Source organism: Pimephales promelas, chromosome 6, assembly GCF_988280905.1.
Source record: "Pimephales promelas chromosome 6, fPimPro1.hap1.1, whole genome shotgun sequence".
NCBI classification, from domain to species: domain Eukaryota; kingdom Metazoa; phylum Chordata; class Actinopteri; order Cypriniformes; family Leuciscidae; genus Pimephales; species Pimephales promelas.
The window spans coordinates 30520963-30533913 of NC_142774.1; the positions used below are offsets into that span (position 1 = coordinate 30520963).

Here is a 12951-nt window from a genome sequence, read left to right on the forward strand (position 1 = left end):
CGAGTTTACTGATTTGGATCGCTGTGATGTCTTTTGGAGTAGAAATAGTGAGATCCTGGTCTAGGCGTACCATGACGCGTCTTCCCCGTTAACATCAGAGGTTGTGTGTGTTTGCCAAGGTTTCTATAGTGCGTCGGGCGTAGATTCGCTGTCTGCTTTCAAGTCACATGGCCCATGGACGTCATGCCAAAACCTTCTGAGACTTACAACAACACACACAGTCATTTGTGCCAGCTTGTCTCTGGCCTGTGGCTCTTAAGTTAACATGCCACATACTGTTCACATTAACATGCTTTATGACATGCATGTCACTATGCACTGTTTTTCAAACATAAAGTCCCATAAAAGCCAAACCAGCATACTCACGAATTGTGAATTTCTCAGATTTGCTAACAAGTAACTCTTATGAGAAAGTTATTTTAATAAAACTCAGAAATTCAACATGGAATTAGCATGTTGAATTAGTCTGATGAATTCTTCATCGAATGAACCCACCAAATTAGTTAAAGTGGCTATAATAAACTAAGATATTGACTAAAATTTACAATTTGAAGCGTTTACACGAGAACGCTCGCGGGTGAAAACGTAAAAATATTTTATTGGATGTGCCTTTCGTTTTGAGCCTCAAAAACGCAAAAAAGAGAAACCACCCTCCAGAGTGGAAATCTTAGGCTATGTTTACACGGAAACGATTCTAAAGAGAAAACGCAAAAGTGGCGTTGTGTCATCTTTTTTTATTCTGCGTTTAGACGAGCGTTTTGTGTGTGAAATCCGCGTGCAAATGAAGACGCAAAAGTGTGTGAAATTCAAAGTAGTGTGCACTTCAGGCGGCTAGGAGTGCAAACTACAACAACACCAAGTCCACGCGCTTGCGTACAACCCTCACTGTCAAGCAGACTTTTGCGTTTTTACCGTTTACATGTGAACGCGGCGGTGGAGCGTTTTTAAGATTTCCACTCTGGAGGGTGGTTTCACTTTTTTGCGTTTTTGAGCCTCAAAAACGCTGTCGGCGTGTAAACGAAAAGCACATCCGATAAAATATTTTTACGTTTTCACCCGCGAGCGTTCTCGTGTAAACGGGGCCTTAAAAACGCTCCACCGACACGTTCCCGTGTAAACGGTAAAAACGCAAAAGTCTGCTTGACGGTGAAAGTTGTACGCAAGCGCGTGGACTTGGTGTTGTTGTAGTATGCACTCCTAGCCGCCTGAAGTGCATACTACATTGAATTTTACACTTTTGCGTCTCCGTTTGCACGCAGATTTTGCACACAAAACGCTCGTAAACGCAGAATAAAAAAGATGACGCAACGCCACTTTTGCGTTTTCTCTTAAGAATCGTTTCCGTGTAAACAGCCTAAGTGTCATGACAAAAGAGCGCTACAGGGAAGATTTTTGTAGGTTAAAACCCAGAAACAAGTCAACATTTTTGCACAAGCTGGTTTTATAGTCCTGGAGTCAATGGTTTTATTTGAATGGGATTTTGGTTAAATGTCTGAAATAAGTTCTGTGTTTAACACAAAAAGATGTTTTCACGTTTTATTCTATGACAAAAGAAATTCTCCTTTATGATTGTTTAGCATGTGGCTAAATAGGACAACAGCAGTTGTGGGGAACATGTACGTATTGTGTGTAGATCACTCTGCTTTCACAGACTTTCTGTGTTTATAATCAAACTATTTTTAAACTTTAAGGGAAAACGTATTTTTAAATAAAGATTGAAAGAGTTGTCAGGATCTTAGTGATGGTGAAGCCAAAGTAAATTAACCATGGTGTAGTTTTTTATAGCCCATGTTATAGCTTTCTAATTCTGTCAATTGTTTTTAGGCTTCTGTTCATAAAAGTGGTGTTCATTTGTTATGATGATCAAAACTGTAAGAATCATAAACTTTTGGTCACAGACACAGAGCTTATTTTCAGCAATAATCCAAAAGCCAATTGAAAAGTTGGGTTTTTGTTGAGGGAACCAGGATTGGCCTAAAAAAATTATGCTATCACTGCACTGACCTGCACTGCAAGACAGCAAAATATTCTCTCTATTTATCTTTAAATCTAATTTTTATATCAACCATTAGCATTATGGTAATGCAATGAAATGAATGTCTACCTGATGTAATAGAATGGCAAGGAAAACAAAGCAAATTCAACTAAAATAGAACATTTGTAATGTTTTAATTAAGCAATTTATTCATGTTTATATTCATTTTAGTATTATTACTTTAATTTTCTTTGAATATTTAACTCTAATGGGGGGTTACCCTTATTATACAGCTTTTATATAATTATAGCTCTATAAATTGATCATATGATAAAGTATGAAAACCCCTGTACTCTTACACTTCCAAAGTCAAATTTTGCTGCACACTGTATATTGCCATTTTCATGAGGTCTAATACAAAAAAGGTGTATTATTCAGAATATTTGAATAACTTTTTTTCAACAACATTGTACATTTTAAACAAAGCTTTCACTACATTGAGACACTGACACAACTTACCCCAAAGCATCAGACTCACTTTATCCCACAGCTACCATTGGGATGCTTCATTTAATAATTCATGGCTAATCTTTCGCCAAATAATTTACATGTTCATTGGCAATTCCCCAACATGTATAATGTATATTTTAAGACCTGAATACATTTGCTTTGACATAAAATTAATTGTATGTACCATGCATAAAATGTACTTTGAAATGCAAACAACAGTTTTGAATAAAAAAAATGGCTGCCGCATTTCTTGTGTTCATCTCCCAGTCACTGGCAACGGTATATGGTGAGTACTTTCTAAATATGAATTCACATGGCAAAAATGTCGCACAGTTGCCTTGATTAAGAGGGCGACAAAGCCTACCCCACTCTCTCCTACTCTTATTCTATCCACTCTCCTCCATTTCTCAGCCAGAAAGAAGAGGATTTAGGCTAGTTTTTAAGAGCCAAACCAAACCAGCATGAAAAAAGGACAGAAAGAGAAGCCCTCCCTTCCTCTAACCCTGTTTTGCTCTTCTCTGTGTAGTTTGGCAGTGTGTGTGTGTGTGTGTGTGTGTGTGTGTGTGTGTGTGTGTGTGTGTGTGTGTGTGTGCGGTCTGTGTGAACAAGCGCTCATGTGGACAGGGCTCTGACTCTGGCTGTTTGGTGAAGTTCCCAGTTAGGCTTGATGGGAAATGCTTTTTTATCCCTCACTGAATGAAGTTGGTTCAGCATACACAAGTCTGTGTAGAGTAACCATTGGACCAAATGCTGAGAAGAAACTCATGTCTGATGCTTACCTGCCCAACAGAAACCTACTATATTTAACCTTCTATGATACGTGTTAAAAATAAATTACAATTCCGCAGTTTGGGGGTGGTACGAATTTCCCAGCAAACACAGAACGTTCCCCTAACGTTCCCGAATGGTCCCATGAGGTTATTTTTTTGGGGAACCAAACAAGAACGTTATAGGAACGTTCCATGTAGGCTATTTTTAGGTTCCATTTTTATAAAGTAGAATGTTCCGGGAACGTTCCCTTAACCTTAAGGGAAAGTTCTAGGAACGTTCTGGGAACCAAAAACTAATATTCCCAGAACCAAAATTTGTTTGCTGGGTTTTTATGTTTTTGAAAAAAGTATCTTATGCTCACTAAGGCTGTGTTTATTTGAGAAGAAATCCAAAAAAAAAAATTAAAATTTGAAGTAACCATTTTCAAATGTAATTGATTCCTGTGATCGCAAAGCTGAATTTTCAACATCATTACTCCAGTCTTCAGTGTCACAAGATCCTTCAGAAATCATACAACAGTAATCATTCAGCAATCTACAAATCAGTTGCAACGAAACACCCTAGGTGAGTATTTCCCATTTATTATATGGATGAAATCATTAGCAGGAATTACAGATTGAACTGTTAACCATAACAAAGCTATTCAAATGTGTTTTCCCTTTCCTTATGCGTATAAATCGTGCTAAACTGAGGGCAATAGTGCATTGCAACTTAAGCCAGACTCTTATTCATCCTTTATATCTCAACACGCACACACACAAAACACAATCTCAGTCTCGGCTTCAATGATTCTCCTTCTCACGGCTTTCTGTTCTCATTCAATCGAGCACCTTTTGGTGATGTCATCTCTGTATATGTGTGTGTGTGTGTGCACGGAAGCAGTTTTGGGTTTCTCCTAAACTCCCATTCTCCCACACTGGAGCTTTTTAATCTCTCGGATGGAGAGAAAGAGGATGAAAAAGCCAGAGCGGACAGATCGAGGGGTTGAGAAGCGGCGACCATGACAACACATGAAATCTGAGCGGCTGACATCTGTGTCTCTCTCGTTCTCTCTGTCCCTCTCAATCTCCCTCTCTGTTGTTTCTTTGACTCGCATCCAGCAAACAACCCACAAGCTTTCATTTCATAATAGACTCCGACAAGTCCGATGACCTCACACGGCCCAAGACATCATCTTTGATTTCAAACCGCAATGACTGGCCACAGCAGAAGTGTGAATGAAGTCTCTCTATAACATCAAGACTGACTTAAGCCCAATCCTGCTATGACAGACTCATCATATCACAGCACCCACACACACACTTCTGACCAACATTTTCCTTCTTTCTGTCTTCTGACTGTTCGAATTGTTGAGCATATTTACTTTTGAAATCATTTCTTGCTTCCTGTCACTGCACCTCTTGCCACATCCTTTGCTGCACCGAGAGGCTGTCACAGTTAAGACGCTCACACATTTCCGGAATCTCAACATCTTGTGCATCAAAACTACTACAGATCCGCTACAACCATGGTGAGCTTCTGTCCTATATGTGGGAAACCTGTTTATTTTGGTGAGTGGCATCTGGGGGTTGGAGGGATCCATTTTTAACAGGCTTAAAACTGATTAAGATGATATTGGGGTATTATGTAGTTATAAACGTCTATATAAAGTGTTGAGGTGTTTGGTGTTATGTGTTTAGATGCAACCATTTTACATTAGCTTCTGTTTTGACTCAAAAGTGCTCATTATTTTGACTTGCTGTTGAGGTATTTCAACAGTATATGGATTATATTGTACCCAAATTTGGGTTTTCATGCCTAATTGTGTGTTAACGTTTATACTGTATGAACAGTAGAGCGTTGTAAAAAAGGTCATCGCAGAGCATGCTAAATGCTAAGTTTTGAGTAGCGATTCTGCCTTTGTGCTATATGAATATGCTAACTAAGTGTGTGTAGGCCTTTATCTGTATGCATTTTTGTAGAGTTAATCAGCCTGCAGTCTCCTAACCGCCATCAGCGCCTCACGACATGCGTCACACAAGCACAGGAAGTGTCTGCCTGTGGCAGGATGTGGAATATGCCAGAGCGAAAGAGGCTTGAATGCTTAAATTGGCAGATAGCAATGCAGAAACCAATGGACACTTGAAGAAAGAGGAGAATTCGGACAGAAAAATCTTGTAGCTGCCAGTCAGCTTTCAGCGTCAAGACTGAAGAATAAAGCTCCTTCAGTTATTGAGGTGGACTGCAGGCAGTTGTTGATTCTGCCAGGAAAAGAAAAGCTGACCAAGATGTTGGTAGCTGGTTCAGTTTCAGTCTGATCCTGGTTCAACCTAGAGGTTTCATGTCCTATGGTTAAGGTCAGGGTTTCAGTAGGAGGGCTAGTTCCAGTCCCACATGAAAGGGTAATAAAAGGGTATATGTAGAACTCAGAATGTGAATGCAATCCAGAAATGAATGTGAAATCAGTCCAAGATGGAAGAATTCAAAGAGTGGAAGTTCATATTCACAATCTTGATTCCCTTAACTAATGGAATTATTATTATTTATAACAGGCAATCATTTTGACTAATTCTTCAGTATGTAAAAAAAGAAAGAAGATGTATTTATAATAGTGCACTTTTCAATGAGGCAAGTCTATACCACTATAAACAAATAAACTTTATATCACACCAAAGGGCATTCTTCTATGAGTCGTTTCAGGGATGAGCAAAAATAATTTAACTCAAGATTAATAACACAAAACATTTTTTTTTTTATCTTCAAAACAACATGCACGTGAGCCGTGTAGCCTACAATAAGATCAGAAAAAAGCAGAAGTAGCTCACTTTAAAAAAAAAAAAAAAAAAAAAAAAAAAACTTTTGCTGATAATTTACTCACCCCCATGTCATCCAAGATGTCCATGTCTTTCTTTCTTCAATCGAAAAGAAATTAAGGTTTTTGATGAAAACATTCCAGGATTTTTCTCCATATAATGCACTTTACTGATAACCAAACGGTTCAAGGTCCAAAAGACAGTTTCATTGCAAATTGCAACTGCTGTAAACGATGAATAAGGGTCTTATCAAGCAAAACGATCGCATATTATTTTTTTTTAAATAATAACAAAGTTTAAGTTTTATAAGCTCAAATGGTCGCCTTGCTCTGTTCTGTGATGCGCGTTCGTGACTCTCCTGTTCGAACTCGTTCATCAAAATGAACAAATCTTTTCCCGAGTCAATTTCCTTCGTTAAACCAAAAAAGATTCGTTCGTTTTGATAAACTAATTTAAAACATTAATCAGTACAAATAATCAATAGCATATGAATTATACTAAAATAACACTGATTCCAATTGACTAATCTATTGCTGAATGAAAACATGTCTGATTTTTGGATGAAATATCCCTTTAAACTTGGCCCTTTGATTCATGCAGGTGAGAAGAAGAGGTCATTGGGACGGGATTATCACCCATTATGCTTGAAGTGTCACAGGTGTAAAAGACAGCTAACACCTGGTCAGCATGCAGAGGTATAAATATGCCGTATTGTTTTTTAATGCATAAATAATTCCAAACACTGTAAACTGATGATAATGTCATGCATTAAGGTGTTACACTGACCAGATTTTGATTAACACCGTTTTGCGTTGCTCTATACAGCATGATGAGAAGCCATACTGCACTAACTGCTATTTGAGAGATTTTGGACCCAGAGGTGAGAGCAAACGACTGTATTTATTGTGTTTTAATGATATAATATAATATAATATAATATAATATAATATAATATAATATAATATAATATAATATAATATAATATAATATAATATAATATAATCAACTGTTCTTTGTGCAGGTGGCCGAAAACCTGTTGGCCGGACCTATAACACAGCTACTTCTTAAAAGAGATCTTGCAATTTTGAGAAACACACAGAATCTAGATCTACAAAAAACACCACATCTATTTTACTCTGCCACAGTAAACCATTGGAAAATACCGACAAGTCGATCTCTCCTTACCACAGAATAAAACATAACTCAGCTCTTATGTTTCCATTCCTCATTAAAACAGCCAGAACCAAATCAACAGCCCTCCGCGTTGGCATTCTCTCAGGGAACTGAACTACTTCATCAAACAATATTTTAGAATTAAGTTGTGTATTTACTCTTTCATCATTTCCTGGCCTTTAGAATGGGAGATGTGAATATATCAGACCATAGAGTAAAACTTAAACTGAAAAGTTTTGGCTTATACAAACATCATGTGTTTTTGGTTTAAAAATGCAAAGTCAAGACTCTGTATACCATTAATTAATTAATTAACTTGAAACACAATGTAATTTTTTGTGGTCTATTATTGTTTGTTCTTTATTTCTTTGATTTGAGGATCAGAGGCTATAAAACAAAGGGTTTTTTTCCATGAGGCAGCAAATATACAAAGCAAAAATGACAATAATTAATCATTGTGTCTTTTTAATTAGAAGCAGAAGCTTGCGTCCCAAACCTCATGGCGCATATGTGATGGCTTTATCATTTTTGTTATTCAGGAAGAATACATATTTGATTTTATCATTTTATCTGGGGGGGTTTCTCATTAGTTCATTGAAAAGAAGTGTCACTCAGAGAGCTTCCAGCTAGTGCATTGTCAACTCATTCAGTCAGAAGTATAATTTAATGTCTCTTATCCTCAAATCCATAAAACAAACTGTAAAATGTTTTATAATTTAATAATTATTGTTTGTATTGATCACATTTTTTAATGAAAATTGGAATTGAATTATTAAAGATGTATACCTCAAAAAACTGCCTACAACTGGAATATAAATAATTTATTGTTACATATTTTATTAAAGTAGGCTATATATATATATATATATATATATATATAGTTCAGATGCAAAAGCCTCTAAGTGCCATTTGAAATTTTCTTTGATCATTTTTATCAAGCTTGTATATTTAAGCTCAGTAATTTCACTTAAATGGTTGTCATACAAGCTTGATAAAAATTGTCATTTTAGAAGAAAATTTCAAATGGCATTTAGAGGCTTTTGCATCTGAACTCAGTATATATACAGTATATATATATATATATATATATATATATATATATATATAATTATATTTAGTTATTAATATGTTTGTTTATATAAATAACTATATAAATTACATAAATATAATTTTTATTACTTCTAATTATAGCTGCCAGCATATTGTCAACTCATTCAGTCACAAGAATAATTTCATGCATCTTATCCTCAAATAAACTGTAAAATATATATATATAATTTAACCTTTTGTCATGTATTTTTTTGTGAAGAAAATTAGATTTGAATAATTAAAGGTTTATACCTCAAAATATAACTGCCTACAATTGAAATATAGATGATTTAATAGTTGCATATTTTAAGATAAATGATATAAACATAATAATAATTATATAATTATTAACATTAATTATAAAGCACTTGTTTATTGCCGCCTGCTCATATTCATAAGTACGATTTACAAAAACACCCATCGTCAGAGTCAGAGAGAGAAAGAAGCCTGGCAAAAGGCTATTTTCACAAGGCCAGGGCAGTCTGCTGGAATGTGTCTGTGTGAGTGTGAGTGTGAGTGTGAGTGCAGCCTTTCTGGAGCAGACCTACTGCTGGATACCTGCTGTTGATCCTGTCAAACTCTCTCTCTCTCACACACACACACACACACACACAGGGCCTGTTTGTGCAGGCATATGTGCATGTGGGAGCACGGCCACATATGTGATTAGCTTCATGCATGAGCAAACATTTGCACTAAGGAAGAAGACTAATCAGGTGAAGATCCCAGACTTAGTTCAGTTATCATCACCGCTCCTTTTTTTTTCTTTCAGATTAAGAAAAAAAAATGAAAGCACTAAAAGGTGGCATAAAGGAGGTGGATGGATTATTCCAGGGAGCGAGTGAGGGAGGGTGTGTGTGCATGTGTGTAAAGAGGGTTCCCTGCTGCAGCATGTCTTTGAACCCACCCCCACCTTGACAGGTCACATGGTTTGTGTGATGCCAGCTGTCTCATTTGCATGTGTTTTAACTACACCGCAAATCCATCAATTGGGAGAGAAAGGGAGAGAGAAAGAGAGAAGGGGCGGAGATACAAAAAGGGGATGCAGACACATAGAAGAACTGATTGATGAAGAAAGAGAGAGATGCCTTCATTCCTATGGGCTTCAGAGATGTGGAGGTTGTTAGATGCCCACCACACCTCAGAGTAGGGATTGTTCATGTTATTGCATTGCATTCAATGGGTATGTCGCTATTCTAGGGCTCGAATTGGGGTACTTTTCACATCAGGACAAAATACAAAAACAGTAATGCTTACTCAAATAAAATCACTATTGATTTCAGTTTATATTTTTCATTAGTGTAACATCTGCTTGTTGCCATTAAACACCATTTGGATGTTATGAGAAAGGATGTTTTGTTAAATGTAACTATGGGCATTTAAGTGCTGCACTTCAAGTAACATGTATCTGTTTTGCCATATATATATATATACAGTGATTGTTTTTTTAAATCATATTTTTTTTTTTTGTGGATATCCATGTGATTTTATTGTTAAATCTGCCTTTTTTGCAGAAAATCTCATACAATTACTAAATCATCTTTAAAGGGATAGCCCACAAAAATGAAAATTCTGTCATAATTTAGTCATGTCCTTCTAAAAATGTATGACATTCTTTCTGATGTGGAATGTAAGCAAAAACATTTTGAAGACTGTCGGTAACAGTCACAGTTCCTCCTTGACTTCCACTGTATACTGACAAAAAAATACAATGGAAGTCAATGGGAACCTAAATGGTTTTGTTATTAACATTTTAATGTTCCGCATAAGAAAGAAAGTCATTCCGACCCACTCAATTGGGACACTGTCAAAAACTGTAATTTTAAGAGACATCAAGGCAATTTCCAACAAACTGAAACATATTTGTGAGACTATAATATGATTTTCCTTAATGGATCAAATAAATATTTGTCTCCAGAAAATAGTTAGAAAATATCCTATATATATAATTATCATCGATGCACATGAAATGTACCCTAAATTGTAGAATGACCATTTGTGTGCCGGGAGTGGGGGCAGAATAATGCATATGCATTCATAAAATACATAAATGGAACATTTTTCGTTCATTTTATTCTTCATTGTTCTCGTTGGCTATTAATAGCAGTAGCATTGTGCTTAATTATTGTCTTAACCAACTTTATTGTCTTGCATTCAAAAATGTGTTAATAAGCACCCTGAAGCACTTCATAAGTCTCGGTTTGTGCTTCTGTGGTGGAGGTTTCACATTCACCCACTCGTATCGGTGACAATGTGGATGTAGGAGGCTAATGTCATTGTACTAATCAAAGCCTGGGCTAATAGCTAATGCTATCAAAGAGTGATGAAGCAGTCCATTCATCTTTACAGAGACAGCAGCTCTGCAGACCACACTGTCTGCATGAGAGAACTCTGCTCAAACAATGTGTTGTGAAATCCTCAAACACAAAGACGTGTGGGTATTTTCAACCCTGCAAAGTGAACATGTGGATGTTTTTGTTTGATTTGAAAATCTCATTGATATGTGAGTGGGTACTTTGATAAAGGGGAGTGTGGTTCTATGTGTGAGGATGGTAGCCTACCATAACAATGGGCAATGATAATACTGCTTGGGAATACTTGTTAGATAATGATGACAAAGTAAAGTACAAATCATTTGTATCAAAAGTTGTCTTTGCAGAAGATTATGCAAGGCCTTGATGTAAATGTAAAAATATAAGTAGGCCTAGGCCATATATTCAATAGATGACAGTTATCAACTACGGAAGCTATATGTGTGGTAAAAACAAAAAACAAAATTAATTATTTAAATTTGCCAGGAAACGTCGTCGGACTGGGTATTATGCGTTTCTTTGGCAACACGTAATCTGCAACAGTCAAGTGGTACAGCGGTCACGTGGTACAAGTAGGAGAACATTCACAGCTTACAAGTTGTAATCACAAGCTCTGCTAGTACATGGACACTTTTTACAAGTTTAAATCTTGTAATTACAACATGGCGTCAACGTAATACGCCTTGGGTTTCCAATAACAAGCAATGTTTTCATAGTGTTTCAAAATGTTTAGTTTTTGGGCAATTCAATGTTAAAACTTACTTATAGGCCTATTTGTCGCTGCATATAAGATTGAAAAGAACAACACTTTTCATCTTTAAAATAAATTAACTTCAAAGGGTGATGCACTGAGAAATCAAATTTTCCTTGAGCTTTTGATCTAAGAAGTCATCATGTTATAAGAATATCCTGTTAGTTTCAGAACTGAAAATGTCCTTGTTAGTCCAATAAAGATTTTATTGACACCAGGCTTAGCAAATGACTCGTTTTTCAAAGTGGAGAATTATGATGTCAAAGGGGACAAAAACACAACCCCTGCAGAAGAAGATCAACTCCTACCTCAACACTGCCGATAGCCCCGCCCACCGATTCGCGCATTACACGCATAGCTAAATATCATAGATGCCTACCTGGTGATGACAAACCGGATCGAGCTACCGAGCAATACAAATATTGTGCAGTGCCTGGTTGTGGAAGAAGACAGTCGCTGCATAAGCTTCCTCTGTATTCCAATAGGAATGCATGGATAAACTTTAATTTTTAATGATTAGGGTAAAACATTGTCCGTCTGTTCGAGGATTGTTTTGTAAACAAGACTGGATTTTCAGACCGATTATGAGTAAGGAACGATGCTGTGCCGTCTATATTGGATCCGACAGGAATTGTGCAACACACGGAGTCGAACATGTATGGGCGAATCTTTCCGAGTGCCATTTTATAACATTGGACGTTTTCAAAACTATTTCCCACGAGTGCATCTACGAGTGAGTTGAAACTCATTATAATATGCAAAACTGTTATCCACTCACAGCAGTGGGCGTTTACTGTTATCCACTCACAGCAGTGGGCGTTTACTTCCAAGTCTTCAGTGCCAGACACCCAGCGTTTTAGAGTTAGACTCAAAACTAGGGTATAAAATAGCCTTTTACCTATTAATTTTGATGTTTTTGAATGCAAAAACCAAGCAAACGTCATAAGTTGACCTTAGACAACAATATAATAAAATTAAAAAAAGCCAGTTCATGACCCCTTTAACTTTTAGCCCATCGTGCGTGTGGGATCTGTTTCAGACATGCTATCGTCGCCCCCTGTTGGAGACTGTTATTTGTGCACTCTCCATCAAAACAAGGGTTAATTCAGCTCACTGCAAATGCAAACAGCCCAGAGAACGAACTATAACGAAGAAGACGATTGAATTTGTAACGAAATGCTGTAAATGGCTGGTACACATAGTAGGCTACTGACTTAAGTGAAAAGAAAAAGAATGGTTGTTAAACTAATAAGCATGTGTTTACTTGCTGTACATATTTAATATGTAAATTCTGAAGAAATAATGTAACATGCAAAAATGGATGTCCTTTTAAGGACCTTTTAAGGTTACATTATTTAAAATGTAAAACATCTTAATTACAGAATGACATTGGATGATCAGAATAAGGCCTTCATTTCATTCAATAAGTTATGTTAAAATTACATTTTGAAAGTTTGTTTATAATTAAAAACACACAAAAAAACAATACTAAGTCTTTGCCTAACACTTGTCACGCACACAAACATTTTCAGTAAACAGATTTACATTTACAATAAGATGACAATATCAGACATAAAC

General features: G+C 36.4%; 1 protein-coding gene across 1 annotated transcript; it reads left to right on the top strand.

The window, feature by feature from the left end:
* Positions 1 to 4701: 4701 nt before the first annotated feature.
* Positions 4702 to 7616, top strand: LOC120493288 (cysteine-rich protein 2). The gene is made up of 4 exons (XM_039691796.2): positions 4702 to 4806; positions 6649 to 6743; positions 6874 to 6928; positions 7070 to 7616. Exons 1-4 carry the CDS (start codon positions 4764 to 4766, stop codon positions 7114 to 7116), a joined length of 240 nt encoding a protein of 79 aa, XP_039547730.1. The 5' UTR covers positions 4702 to 4763; the 3' UTR covers positions 7117 to 7616.
* The last annotated feature ends 5335 nt before the right edge of the window (positions 7617 to 12951 follow it).